The 14,704-nt window shown below is 52.6% G+C and overlaps 3 protein-coding genes across 3 annotated transcripts; 1 reads left to right on the top strand and 2 right to left on the bottom strand.

Annotated features, from left to right (window-relative positions):
* Positions 1–668: 668 nt before the first annotated feature.
* NCS57_01195100 (uncharacterized protein) lies at positions 669–1,841 on the bottom strand (the record flags this gene model as incomplete). The annotated part of the gene is made up of 2 exons (XM_053061643.1): positions 669–1,504; positions 1,568–1,841. The coding sequence occupies 2 exons, from the start codon at positions 1,839–1,841 to the stop codon at positions 669–671; spliced, it is 1,110 nt and encodes a 369-aa protein (XP_052908171.1).
* Positions 1,842–2,711: 870 nt separating this feature from the next.
* On the top strand, positions 2,712–5,191 carry NCS57_01195000 (Clr5 domain-containing protein; the record flags this gene model as incomplete). Its single annotated transcript, XM_053061642.1, has 2 exons — positions 2,712–3,607; positions 3,664–5,191. The coding sequence occupies 2 exons, from the start codon at positions 2,712–2,714 to the stop codon at positions 5,189–5,191; spliced, it is 2,424 nt and encodes an 807-aa protein (XP_052908170.1).
* A 407-nt stretch (positions 5,192–5,598) lies between these two features.
* NCS57_01194900 (Acetyl-CoA C-acetyltransferase) lies at positions 5,599–10,329 on the bottom strand (the record flags this gene model as incomplete). Its single annotated transcript, XM_053061641.1, has 8 exons — positions 5,599–6,304; positions 6,366–6,542; positions 6,599–6,938; positions 7,026–7,702; positions 8,981–9,045; positions 9,114–9,962; positions 10,038–10,133; positions 10,234–10,329. The coding sequence occupies 8 exons, from the start codon at positions 10,327–10,329 to the stop codon at positions 5,599–5,601; spliced, it is 3,006 nt and encodes a 1,001-aa protein (XP_052908169.1).
* Between the last annotated feature and the right edge of the window lie 4,375 nt (positions 10,330–14,704).

Here is a 14,704-nt window from a genome sequence, read left to right as displayed (position 1 = left end):
AGTTTTTCTAAAATTTAGAGTTTGTCGGCCGTAGGACCTTGATATTAGCCAACTCTTCCTCTACAATTTTCCTTTAATTCCAGCCTCAACTTGCAACCTCTGCATCTCTCAACACTTGGGGCCGACCACTAACACAAGAATTAGAAAGAGACGCCACGCTTAAGAGTAAGCCCAATCTCTTGGTCGTTCCGACACGCGCGGCTCGGGTTTCTGGGGGTTCCCTGGCGTTGACCCCGATGCCTCAGAAGGACCAAACTCCGCCGCGCCACCTCAAACTCCGCCACGCGAACTCCGCTCCGCTCAACAAGAAACTAAGGAGGATGACCTCACATCATTCGAGAGGGCGCAGGGTAGGTTATCCACCAGTGAATAGAGCACCTGCCGGGAGTAAGTAGTCACATTAAATCCAATGGCGGTCAGAAGATAATCGAGTTTCAATCTATAGACCTATCTTCTTGTTTGTCATCTAGCCTAGATGGTGTTTGTGGGCCTCGAGGTGACATTCTGGCACCCACCTCAAACCGAACATAACAGAGAAAGGAAAGGAAGGGAAACGCAACCTATATTCACAATCTATCCGTAATTAGAAGGTCTGCCTCCCGGTTTTGATGGATCAGAGAGTGAAAGAGAAAATAGTGGAAGAAACAGTTAGATGCCTTGAGTAAGACTCAAAAACCAGCCAAGCCCTTCAGTTTGTTCCAAATCCAAAGAAGTGTGTCTCGGATATACTCCCATAATTCCCACAAACGGTTCTTCAAGGAAGTCCAAAACCTATCCCAAGGAACAAAATAGACAGCACCGTAAGCGGCAAGTCCTACCACACCTCCTGCGGCACAAGCACCTCCCACGCCAGCAGCCGTGAAGTAGCCGGCTGCCATGGACATGCCGAACGGCCCCTTGATGCACACACCTCCTGCACTGACCCAGAATGACCCAAATACCTTGAATGCGCCAGCACCGGCGCCGACGATGGTTGCTAGAAGGCCTTTCCACCTCTGAAACCACGTCTCTGTCTCATAAGCACCAGGAGCTGAATTACTCTCAGTGTCTGAACTCACCGCTGCACCTCGTGACCCGTCTATCACGTCCTTCCGAAAGCCATCAAATTGGCGCTTGATATCAGCCTTCTCCGCCTCCGAAATGTTGGGCTGTACGATAGGCTCATTCAGCACCCTCTTAGCGTCTTCAAGGTTGTCCTGGATGTCGATGACACAACCCTCAGCGTATGTGATCCGCTTCTTGAGCAGCTTGGAATCAGTCCGCCGATCCCACTCATAGGTCCTCACACCGGCAAAGGTCGAGGAACCTCCAATGTATAGCGCATCATGTTGTGATCTTGAGCCGCAAGGAGCGACATAGACGCTCTTGAAAACCCCCGCAATGTTGTATGTCAAGTAGTCGACGGTTGAGCTGACAAGGAGGTAGAGTGTCTTGAATCGTGTGCCGACAATTGTGTCCATCACATCCTGGAGGTGGCTCTGTGTGGTGACAATAACCGTGGAATCTGATAGTATCTGGGGTTAACATGTTGATCAAGCCAGATGCATCTCTGCAAAGGCACACGTACGGAGCTTTCCTCCCTTTTTCTTTTCGTCCATCAGCTTACGCATGGGCTTCTTTTGATCCGAGCTGACTATCGCAAAGATCAGGGTACTCTCATTGCCGTTTCTGTCTTTGACTTCTTTCCAGACGGCTTTGTTCTCTTCATGGAATACGTCATCTGGAGCCGGACCGCGAACTTGGGGCTTGGGGGTATTGGAGGAGGACTTCTTGGGAGAACTTGGAGCAAGCCAACCGAAAAAGCCCTGACGGACCAAAGCATGAGAAGAATCAGATGGCATGGCGATGTGTTGAATACAAGAGAGGAAAAGTGTTGAGATGATTGTAGAGAAAGAAGTGCTGAGAAACATCATCGGGGTCTTTTGGGGCTATTTATGCAAAAATGCCATCGCTGGCAGGCTGTACTCGAGCTGTCTGGTGTTATTGAGGCTCGACATCGATGCCCATCACCTAGCTATCTTCCATCATAGCACCGATGTACATAATACGCCGCCATCTGCTCCCTATCATGGACTGGAGGCCAATTTAGGCCTCTTTGGGTCACTAACAGTACCCGAATACATAGAACAAATACATCATCTGCTACCAAGTCAAACCAGTTGACGATGTTGAATGTTGACTCGTTGGCCGCTTACTATTGCAGTGCCAAGAAGAGGGAGTGTCCATCGGCGAATTACAGTGCCAGACGCCTATGCAGAAGGTGAGACGACCCCACTGACAGTTTAGTACTCTTAACCTGTCAAGTTCCATAGCCCAACACCATGAGCACGTAGGCTCCACTGCCAGTTTAGTCTTCTGCGCCAATCGTGTCCCGCCTGGGTGCATATTCGGTGTAAAGGATGCTCAGCTGTGCTCCTCTTGCAGCTTTGGTGGGATATTTCCCAATAATGAGGTTTGCTTCGCCCGCAGAAGCAGGGAAAAGGAAAGCCGATTATTGCGTATGCGAAACACGCCACTCCGTGCTATCCCCTCTGCCAACTCCCTTCAACCATAGTCATGAGGGGTTTAAGGGTACTGAGAACGATAAATCATGGCCTGATCACTTTGAACTCTCTTCTTTTACCCTCACCCCTTGATCGCCACTCTTACCCAGAGGCGACATTTTGTATTACTGAGAAGCACTCGTCGAATCTCTGTTCCATCGCTCAAAGATGTCGTCTACCAACGATCTCCACATGGCCACTGACTCCGATGAATCTCGGGTTGCCTACGACGAGATGCCTCCTATGGATGCGCTTCATTTGCAACAGTTTGACTTCATACCACCATCACAATCACAACTATCCCATCCCTGCCCTACCCTTGGAGAAGTTGGCGGGGAACACCTCCCAGATGGTTCCTTTAGCTTCCCTGCCAATGGCCACACCTTCACTGAACAACCGATCGAGCCCTTCGATCAGTATCATTTCCCTTCGGTTCCATCTCAATTCTCGAGCATGCTTCTCAGTGGCGACCCCTCAGCTTTTGGTTCCCATGGTGGATCCATGGATAGTCAGAACTGGCTACAGCAGGTTGAACCACTCTCCTGGGCCGGCTTCGGGGACGAGACCTTCGCTTCTGGGCCTGAATGGCCTTCGGCACCAATGGAGATAGAATACATGCCCCAGAATCCATGGACGGGGATCCTCCCTCAACAAATGTCGGAAGAGCCATCTCAGATGGCCATCAACCAACAATCACCTCAGCTACTGCAATCCCTCGAGCAGTCCGGTATTGCGGATTTAGACTATCGGAATTTTGTGCAAGCTCACTCGTCAGGCATCACTTATCCTCTCTTCATGGCCAGCGATGGTGTCGAGTTCGAAGGGTTGTTGCCTCAACCCACGCCACACATTCCAAGTCTGGCTTGCACTGCACAGAACCCTCAACAGATTCGAGAATCACAGATTCCGCGAAGATCTGCCCGCCAGAATCCAGGCGTGTCTTCATATTCCAATGAGGCCTGGGAGGCTATTCGGCCGATCTTTCGAGACTTGTTTATCACCCAGAGGTGTACCTTGTCGCAAACCAGCATGGTACTCGAGTTGGTTCATCATTTCACAGCCACGTATGTTTCCAACGCCCCTACCATTACGAAAGCCTTCAATCTAACTTAGTCGATAGAGAATATTCCTTTAATACCAGGAAAAAGAGACACTGGCCAGATTGCGTCAAAAACAAAACAACTGCCACGAGAACCGACTCCCAAACCCTCAGTCATCAGGTTCCAGGCAGTTCTCAATCCCGACAGAAGCCCAGGAAGGTTATGGCAAATCACCCTTCCCCACCTGAGTACGTGATCCGAGTCTTGGGCTCAGTTCCGCGCGCCCTTCCCCCTTATCTGTATAAGGGTCAGACCATACTACTTCTCTGCATCGACAAATTCGTGAAAGGATTCTACGACTCTCAAGCCGACATCGAGTCCCTAAGCAACCCAAATGAGTCTGGAGATTACAACATGATGGTCGAGGAATGGGAGTGGCGGGTTCTTCGGACCCGTTGCCAGGCCGTTTCTACTCTGGTTCGGAAGCACGAGACCATTCCCAACCCGACGAATGAAAGACCTGTCGCTTTGAACCGGCCCGAACGAGCAGATACATTGAAGGTGATCATCGGCAATCTACTTCACGACAAGGTCTTTGACAAGGCACAAGACCCCGTAAGATGCTCTAGCCCAAACCAGTTGTCATCAATATGGGACATATGCCGTATCCTGCAAGGCCTTTCTCTTCAGCAAAGACACAATGATACCTTGTATGTGGAGAGCTTTATTCACTCTCTACAAGACATTTCCACTGCCTCTGGTAAAACCAACCATGTCGGGATGACTGCTCTTGTGGAATGTCTGCTGGGGATCTCGCCTTGTGATCTCCAGGACACAATGCGAATTAGCTTCCTCTGCACCGCCCGAGCATTGTCAAGCAGGCTTGGCCCCCACCACCCAGCAGTCCTGGAATCTTGGACGTCATATGCTCGGTATTGGGACCCCAAATGTCTTCAAAAGGCCAGCTTTCTGTCTTCCTACCGGAAGGGTCTTAAAGAGACTGAGAAAAAATTCGGTCATAGCCATGACTACACCATCAATCTTTTGTGCAACTATGCTTCCGCAGCATACTATATCTTCCACGACAATGGACTTGCCAGAGAGCTTGCTATCGGTCTCTGGAAACGTACGTCGAGTGCCTGTGGTAACGACGAAACACCGTTATCATGGTCCGTTAAGGCCCAGGGAATGGCCGAAGCCGCCAAGATGCTTGCCTTGCTCTGCTGCATTACCCACGAGAACAAACGCAAGAGTGGCGGCGAGATGAAAAAGCTTAGGCATAAGCTGAAGTTGAAAGGACGCAGGGCACGGAAAAGGTTCCGCGCTACTCTGGAGTCTCCACCGGATCCCCAGGATGCCAAACAAGCTATCGATCGCCTCAAGAAAACGGTTGAGAAGCTAGATGCGAACGAATGGGATTGCAAATTTGTCAAAGCAGGGCTACTAGACACTTTGGGAAATTTGACCCAAGAGTTCTGTCCTGAGGTGCAGAAAGGTGCTGCCAAATCTCATCGTAAGGAAGCCACAGAGATTCGCCTTGAAATAGTAAGAAACGATTCAAGACGAAGAGCAATAGATGATTCTTACCCCTTTTGCCAAACAGGATGAATGGTTGGAGGTCTATTATCTACCTGGTCTCTAGGCAAATGGCAAGGTTGGGGTTGAGCTATCTGGGGCTAGTGCGAAACATGTTGCGTGTTTTCGTAACATCCAAGGTAGCAGATGCGAACCAAGACAAGGTCCAGCTCCGCTTGAGACTTAGGCGCACCGCAGAGACACGGCGACTGGCCTTCAGAGACGATCTTGCAACAAGGGAAAGGTAATGCGGCGTCAGCGACATGGTGGAAGCAGTGTGAAGTTGCTCGCCCCATGCCACAACTTCGTCTACGAACCCGACCGGCCTGCCTTGGTTCATCGGGGCTGGAATGAATGGGTCGCCAACAACAAACGCCAACACTATACCCAAATTAGATAGAAGACCCATCGCTGCCGGGCGAGAAGAGTAGATTATTGATCTAGTTTCCCAAGTTGTTAAAGAAAAACTGCTCTGGACTTGGGCATCCTTGACCTCTTAAGTCCGGGAAGGTTTTTGTAAATTCCCACAGGCTCGTGTCCATCTCTTCCTCTTTGCCCACAGCAAGAGCCTTGCCAAAAGCCATGAAGTCATCTATGGCAATGTCTCCTTCGAATGCATGCAAATCACCAGGCAGCTGGACCAAGTCCGTTTGCAGTCCGAATTCTGTATTCACCACATCGCAGGGCCCCTCAAAAGCCTCCAGGTCGGCCTCAAATACGCTGGCTCCGTCCATATGCGGAAGTGCACTGGGAGTGGTAATGACTGTCCCAGGGCAGCCTGCGTTATTAGCCAAATGCTCTCTCAGTGTGCTCGGGAGGTCTTGCTCTTCTGGCAGACGACCCGTACTGAGCCTGATATCCATCGTGAGGACCAGTCTCATATAGCACGCATGGGGGAAAGCCATCGACTCTACTCGGTCCGAAGCAGGGATGGCAATCGTCTGAGGATCAGCTCCCATCAACTCGACAAGGCTCTTCTCTCCTATGATGAGTTGGATGGTCTTCGTCAGGCCCTCGACTCCCTCGTAGAGAGGATCGTATGTCTCCATGGCGTGGGTGAAAACTTGCCCACTGGAATTAACCTGTTCATGCTGCTTTTCATAGCCAACGGTCTGTAATGCGTATGGAAGGGCGATGCATAGGACTCTGTGCACCTCCGCATTAGCTTATTTCATGGGGCGTGTTTGTGCCTGAAGATAAAACTGACACGCTAACAGGTAGGAAGCGAGCTAGCTGCCGCTCTGTGAGAGCCTTCAAGCAGTTGCCGATAGCAGTAGTGGCTTCTTGCACCTCTTGACGACATCCCAGTACGTCTTGGGGTTTAACGGCTTCTGTGTCTAAGCTCATCAGCATCTGCCGATTTGCCAGCGCAATCTTTGCCGAGCTGGGAACATGAGCATTAGCTTTGCGATGAGTACGCTATTGGGGTTGCGGGCATACAAGTAGTAGATATGCAGAAGGTTTGTGAAGAGAGTCTGCGATGGGTGGATGGTGTGCTTTCCATCTATCACCAGGTCATACTCTCTCTGAGCGTCCTCAGCTCTCTTGATGTTCCTATGCCAACGTCCCAGTGTCATTTTGCAGGCCAGGATGCTAATAATACTCTCGAATCGTGCGTGTTGCTTTGTCTGGCCTGGTAGGCCTCCGTCGTAGGGAAATAGAAGTACGGAGATGTCCACCAAGTACATGCACATCTCGGCAAAATTCAAAAAGGTCGTGATCAACTGCCTTTTCGTCCGAGGATCGTACACTCTCGATCCATTGATCTCGTGCCTCAAGTCTTTCAAGGTCAATGAAAATTGGCTGTTCGAGGCCGAGTCCGGTATCTGGATCTGGCAAGCTCGCCGCAATGAAATTGCCGACATACAATCGCGAACGATGCAGCAACCCCATAGTCTCTTTAACGGTAGCTGGTCAGTTGCTTTTCTAGACATCTTCACGGCGGGTCTAGAGCCACACGAATGCGCTTGGATGGACCTAGCGTTCTCGATGGCGATTCGCAGCCAAGCGGTGTTTGGTTTGCTCACGGCAGCTTCTTCAAACGACGGCGTCCAGTATGAGAGGAGGAGCGCGGCCTGGGCAATGCTAAGCTTTGAATCCTCCGTCTCGAAGGTGTATAGCCACTTTGCTTGCTCGTACAAAGCGCGTCGAGCGGACCGAACCGAGGCATATCCGAGTTCCTCGAGCGTGCCTGGGGAAACAAAGCTGCAGGCGGCGAAGAGCATTGCCTGAAGCACGATGAGCGGGAACTGGGGGCCCACCTCGGCGTTGTGATACATTTCCCAGAAGGCTGTCTCGTCTACTAGCGGGAGGAAGGGGTGGACATAACGAAAATATTGCTGTAGAAACTCGTCGAGGTAGGGACGCGAAGGAACTCTAAGGCACTTTTTAAGCTCCAGAAAGTTGATATTCTCCGGCGGCAGCTTATGGAGGTTGGACACCTTGAGGAAGAGATATGCCGAGAATGGCAGTGTCGTCGCTAACGGGTGTTGATCTTGTCGGGGGTAGTGCCAACTGTGAGAGGTATCGCGATCCCACCCGCCCCTGCTACGCGGGACAGGACCTGTGGGCAGAATGCGGGTTAGCAGAAGCGAACGACTTTGGCGTAGCTGGGCTCGAGAGACGTGCACTCAGCTTGTTCGGAAGGCGGATTGCGCATCAGTCTAGAGATATCCATGTCAGAAGATGGCATATTGTCCGGGCCCGCGGCTACGAGCGGGAGGGCAGACTCGTCAAGGGGACGCCCGGGGCTCCCAGCGAGATGAACGGGGGTGGGGGTTCCCTGGGAATACTCGCGAGCCGTGCCCAAATGCACCGGTTGACGATGCTGCTTCTTGAGCGAAGAAGAAGCAGCCTGGCCCTCGGGTTGAACCGAAGGAGTCTTGGGCTCTGACCATCTACTACAGTGTAGCGATCGGTAAGCATTCCAACGTCGAAGGGAGAGGGGGAGGCTTGACCTTTGGTAGCTCCTGTCTGGGACGATACAGGTCTCTTGGTCCACAGTACAGTTTGAGCAGGGGCTGCCGACCCTGGCTATGTAGCATCTGACTTTACGCTTGTGACACAACAGGCACGCCTTGGAGGCTCGGGTTCGACGCTTCTTGACCAGCGGTGGAGGTTTGGACGGGGCTTCTATGGGAGACGACATGACGAAAAGTAATACTGATAGCGGGCGTGAGGGAAAAGCACGAAGTAAGCCTGAGACAAGTGAAGCTGGGAGCTCTCGAACAACTACGGAGTAATTGGACTTATTTATTCCTGTGACTACCTAATCCGACCCCACATGGATGCTCCGCCCCCCAGCAGAGGCGAGGGAAGCCAGTCAGTCAGTCAGTCAGTATTTATTACGCCCGGAGAACGGATCTCATAGGGCCGGTGGCTACGCTAAGATGTCTTCACTCCTCCTCCTCTCGCCGGCTCCCCTCTTTTCCTGCTTCGCTCCCTTGACTCTGCCTGACAGGCCTGCTAAGCATGGTCTGTCAACCTGAGAGCCGGGGAGGTGGGGTCAATCCGGGGTGTGGCGTTGGGCCAACACAACACAATACATACATACACGATTTGTCACTCATTGCTCGGATACAATCAAGCAGGCCATGCCCATTCCCTGGAACGGTTGGTCAGCATTGTCACACAAAGGGTTCAGGAGACTTACCGTCCCGACACACATGGACGTTACTGCAATCCTCCCCCTTGTCCGTCTAAGCTCTGACAGGGCGGTGATGATTTGGCGGGCACCCGTACATCCAAGGGGGTGACCCAAGGCTCTGCATTACATATTCGTGAAACAAGGACCTTCTCGGGAGCTGGGCTGTCTGAACTCACATGGCCCCACCACGTGGATTGAGGCGGCTGGGGTCGATACTGAGGGTGTCGGTGCAATACACCAGCTACAGTTGGTTCAACCACGGTCAATAAAAGTCTTGCGATAGCCCTTTGTGGCGGCTCTCTGACTTACCATGGATGCGAAGGCTTCGTTGATTTCAAAGATATCAACATCGTCCTTGGTTATCCCCACCTTGCTCAAGAGCTTAGGGATCGCGTGGGCCGGGCCGATTCCCATGATGCGAGGATCAAGGCCGACCACGGTGGACTGGACGTACTTGCCAAGGATGGGCTGCCGCAGTCTCTCAGCTATCTCCCTGCGCATGACCAACACAGCTGCAGCCCCGTCCGTGATCTGCGAGGCGTTGCCGCCCGTGGTCGTAGCAGGAGGCCACTGCGGGAATGCTGATCGGATTTTTGAAAGGCTCTCCTTGGTTGTTCCTAGACGGATTCCATCGTCCCTCTCTACGACGACCTGGTGCAGTTCGCCAGTCTTGGGATCTTTCCAGGCTGTCAAAATGGGCACGATTTCGTCGGCAGTAAAGCCGGCCTTCTGCGCGGCTTCGGCCTTGTTAACTGACGCAGCGGCATACTCGTCTTGTCGCTCCCGGGTGATCCCAAAGTCGCGGGCTACATTCTCGGCGGTCCAGGGCATAGGTTCAGTCAGGTCCTTAATGACGGGCTGGGCCATAAAGCCAGGAGGGAAGGAAGGGGGACCGGTATCAGGGTTAGTACTCATGCTCTCTGCGCCGATAGCAATACCAATATCGATGCTGCCAGAGGCGACCTTTTGTGCGACCGCCTCTACAGCGAGGAGTCCGGAGGAACACCAGCGGCTAACCGTCGACATGGCTGTCGTGGCCGGGAAGCCGGCGGCTATGCCTGCGGCCCGCATGACAAAGGGAGCATCTTTATGCAGGACGTTTCCTGGCACAATCTCTTCGACGAGTTTTGGGTCGAGGCCAGACTTGCCCAGGACCTCCTGGGGCCGCCAGTGTCAGCACCTGCCCACCTAGGCCGCCGGGAAAGCACCTAGGTAAGGTATCGGAGTACATACCTGGAGCAGAGGCACTAGCAACCCTTCGAGCTGGGTGTCCTTGAGGTACCCTTTCCTAGACTTGGTCAAGGCTGTTCGGATGGCGAGGGTGAAGACCTGACCATTTCCCGTCAGCGAAAACAATCAGGAACGCGATTGCCCGGCAAAGACCCAGTTAAGTAGCCGGCCTGCCTGCCCGCCAACTAGGGTTGCTCACCACATCATTATTGGTTTGACGGAGGAGGGCGGCCACAGGCGACTCATTCGAGAGCTGTCCCGAGAGCATCTCGATTCGTTTGGACGGCTGAGACATGCTGAAGAGGAGATTCGCCTAGCAACGACGTGAGGGGGGTGGCGGCGATGATAGATGGGATGAGACAGGGCCAAATTGACAACAGCAGCAGTCAGGCCCTTCGGTACGAGTATTGGCTCCTGTAGGTACGTCGTCGATAACTTATAAGTCCCAGCGCGGGTTTACCAGAGGGGCACTCACTGTACTTGCCGAGCCGCCAGCCGAGGCGTGATTAGGAGGCTTGCTTGTCTCTTTGTTTGAGCTGTAGGGAGCTGGCGGATATGCCACACACTCGGTAGAGCACCAACCTCGGCCGGGTTGTCGGAGCCTGAGCTATACTGCTTCAAGTTTAGGTAGACGTGGTCCCCACGCATGTACTAGCCGCGATGAACCCGGCGCCTGGCCCTGACGCTGACCGGAGCCGAGCAGACAGGCCCCGAGCGGAAACGTATCGAGTGTCCTCTTTCGCTATATCTCAAGCTAGGAAGGCCTCCTCTAATCATGTTCCTCCTCTTCCTTCTCCTCCTCATTCCTTTGCCTTGTGGACAGAAAAGCACTTACTGCACCGTGAACAACCCGTCCAGTTCGCAAGGCTGAAGAAAACGCAATGCCTCATCCTCTTCAGACTCCGGTCAAGAAGGCCGCAATCGCAGCTGGCGCGGCGACGGCAACGCTTCTTACCGCCTTGTATGCTAACACTCGCTACGGCGTATCCTACGACATCAACCAGCTACTCTCCGAGAAGGCGTTCCGGAAGCGCATGGATGAGCGAATCCGCGCGTTGGGCGATGATGCCTCCCTCTTCCACATGCTGCAGCTGGCGGAGCCGCAGGCAGAGGCACTCTGGTTCGAGGGCCGCGGGTGGACGTATGCCGAGCTAATTCTGGGTGAGTGGTCTTGCGTTCCTCGCTAGTTCTCAGCACAAACTTTGGAGTTGGCTATGGCATGTTAGAAATCTGACTGACTGTGATGAGTCGGACAGAATCCAGCAGACTAGCCGCCGTGTTCCACCATCATGGCGTCTCAAGCGGAGACGTGGTGGCCGTCTTTACCTCCAACTCGCCCGAAATGGTCTTGTCTCTAGTCGCGGTATCCAAGCTCGGCGCCATCCCAGCCCTCATCAACACCGCGCTCCAGAGTAAGTAGACTCCCATCCCTTCCATCGCTCCCAATTGTTTCTACCTATCCTCTTGCACCTAGCATACCTACTGAATGGCGGTGTCATCATCCATTCCACATGGATGCCTCCCTTCCCCACACGCGTGTCCGACTCGCTCCCTGGTCCTTGCTAAAATGGCCTGTCCCACATCCCCACAGTCCACATCCCCACAGTCCACATCCTCGTTACCCCTACCCACGCCCATTTCACCACTTCCCTTCCCCATGGGGTCGACTCCCCGTGGCTGCATGTACTAGTTAGTTAGGTGTGGCTGACGTGTGCAACCAACTACCACAGGACAAACACTACAGCACTGCCTTGACATCGCGAATGCCCAGGGCTGCCGTCAGATCAGATTAACAATCAGATATATCAATCAAATCAATCAATTCAAATCAGATATGGAATTTCATCAGATCAATCAATTCAGATACAAGCGTCTATACATCTGATATATCTGATATCCCTTGCACAGAGAGCGGTTACCCTAGAACTGCCGGATCATCTATATGCTCCGACTCCGGAGAGTAAGGCTCTCTCCGAAAAGCAACGGTGTTACAGGGGTCAGCCGAGCTGATTGGTCCTGGACCCCCTGCTTGCCTGGGTCCTGGCCGGAGGCAAATCTGAAGGAAGGTTCCCCCTTTTTTCCTACTCTCGCTCTATCACGGTATAGCCTTAGCCAGATGAACATACACCACCCTTGGATCGTCAGAAACCTATCTTGGCTATTTAATTTTGAAGCTATCTAGACCTTCTGCTAATCATAGTCCAAAATGTCCGAGACCGCTTTAAAAGGCAGCCTTGCTGGCAGCGCGTCGTCATCGCCACCACCCGCATTTCCTCGTCTCGGATCCCGGCCTAAGAGCATCGCCAAGCAGTATGATGCCGCTTTGGCTTTAGCCTCGACTACCGATTCTTCCGTTGACGACCTTTACAAGATTACTTGGGGCCAACGACGTTTCGTTATTGCAAGCCTCTTAGATAGGAGGAAGAGCAGGGGCCGGCGAAGCTGGATCGGAAACCATGGCTGGTTCCTAGCAGAATTGAGGAGAGACAATACATCTAGCGGGGATATCTGGTGTTGCCGGCTCTGTGATGATAAGGGCACACCGCGATTTTTTCAATGCTCAGTCGACATCTTCGGCACAAGCCCATCTTTACAAGTTGGCGGTCCTTCCCTTTTTCTGGGTATTACTAACAGTTTCAGAGCTCACAGGATCACCGAGACCTTCGAACCGGGCTCATCTGACGATTCGTCGGTCCTCGATCTTCAAAGAAGCGCATCCAAGAAACGGCCAGCTCCTTCTTCCTTCATTCTTCCCCGAGCGAAGATGGCGCGGATCAGAGAGCTCTCAGTTGGCTATATTGTTGATTCTAATCTCCCCCTTTACTACCTTCGAGAGTACCTACCTACAAGAGCTATTCCGTCAGCTAGACCCTGATCTTTATACCCAGGTGCCCTGGGGTCGAACTGCAGCTAAGAAAGACCTAGAGGATATACTCTCTTTTAAAGAAAGCGGCCGTCAAGGAGGAACTCGACAAGGCTATTACCCAGGTACATATCAGCTTCGATCTCTGGACCTCTCCAAACAGACTAGCTTTCATTTCGATCTTTGGTCACTATATTGACCAGAGCAACTTATACCAAAGCCGGCTGCTGGCTTTCAGGAGGCAGATCGGGTCTCACGCCGGCGAGAATATCGCCTACACTATAAGGAATGTCGTCCGTGATTGGGGGATCGATTCGAAGCTTGGGGTCTCGATCTGTGATAATGCGACCAGCAACGATGTTTGCTTGCGAAGCCTCTACACAACTCTCGATGCCTCGATGACTCGAGCGGATACGGAGGCACGAAGGATGCGATGTTTCGGGCATATTCTAAACCTTGTTGCCCAAGCTTTCCTCTATGGCGATGATGCAGCTTCTTTCGAACTTCAATCTGAGGCTTATGGCATGCTGGAGCGGGTTGAAGAAGACCTCGAACACTGGCGAGCTAAGGGTCCAGTTGGGAAGCTTCATAATATCGTCAGGTTCATCCGAGCCTCTCCGCAACGCACCGAAGCATTCAAAGCACATGCCAAGGAGCAGGAGGAGGCGGACATATACAAGCTTGCAGAAGAATCAACGGCCGAGCTTGAAGTCATACAGAACAACGCTACGAGATGGAATTCGACCTATATGATGATCGAACGCGCCTTGATCAAGCAGTCTGAGCTCAATAGCTTCATTCAAGAGCTAGGGCTGGAAGCAGACGCCTCAAGAAGGGTTCCTACAGCTGACATCCTGACCTCTGATGACTGGAAGGTCCTCAGGGAGGTTAGTCATATCTTGGAGCCGATCTATAATATGACGATGAGAACACAGGGATGGGGTACAAGCGGGGGGTCACGGCCGGCTCTGGGAGGTCATGACAGGGATGGAGTTTATTCTGGAACATCTCGAAGACTGGAGGGTTCTCTACGAGGATGAAACTGCTCATCTAGCTGCGGAAGTAAGACATATGATCCAGGGAGAGGAGCCCGAACCAGCTACGGGTGTGAAATCAATATCTGCGCGACCATCAGCAGTCGGACAAACCCGAGAGCGACCCTCACGCCAGCAACGACTACCATCACGACTTCAGGGGTATGAGATCACGCCGTTACGCCGCCGCCGCGAAACAGCTCTTCCGGCCCATCAACTTGCCAGCCCACAGTTTAATGAAGATGCCCTCCCTGCACATTCTCGAGAGGACTACCTACAGGGCGATGCTCGTTCCATGAGCAATATTGCTAGTATGGAGGGCCAAGAGCGTGCAAGTATTAGGGCAAGCATCAATAATGCTTGGATTAAGCTTAACGAGTACTACACTCTCCTCGGGCGATCGCCTCTGTTTGCGGCCTCTGTTGTTCTAAATCCGGACCTTGGCCTCCGGTGGCTTGAGACTAACTGGACCTCCCCGGAGCAGCTACAATGGCTTCGGGATGCAAAGGATGGCATCAAAGGCTACTTTGAGCGTTGGTACTCAAACGACGATGATGCCTCTGAGGAGAGTATTTTCGCCACGCCCTCGTTAACGCCCCGACCTGAGCAAAGTAGGTTTGAGCAGTGGGTAAAAAGCCGGCAGCCTAAGCTCTCAGCAACAGGCAGTGAGCTTGAACGATACTACAGGCTTGAGCCGGAGCAGGTGAATGACCCTATTCAGTGGTGGATTGATCATAGGAACGCTTTCCCGCGTTTAAGCAGATTTGCATTGG

The sequence above is a fragment of the Fusarium keratoplasticum genome, chromosome 10 (assembly GCF_025433545.1).
Source record: "Fusarium keratoplasticum isolate Fu6.1 chromosome 10, whole genome shotgun sequence".
Lineage (NCBI taxonomy): Eukaryota > Fungi > Ascomycota > Sordariomycetes > Hypocreales > Nectriaceae > Fusarium > Fusarium keratoplasticum.
This window is presented reverse-complemented; position numbering and strand designations above follow the sequence as displayed.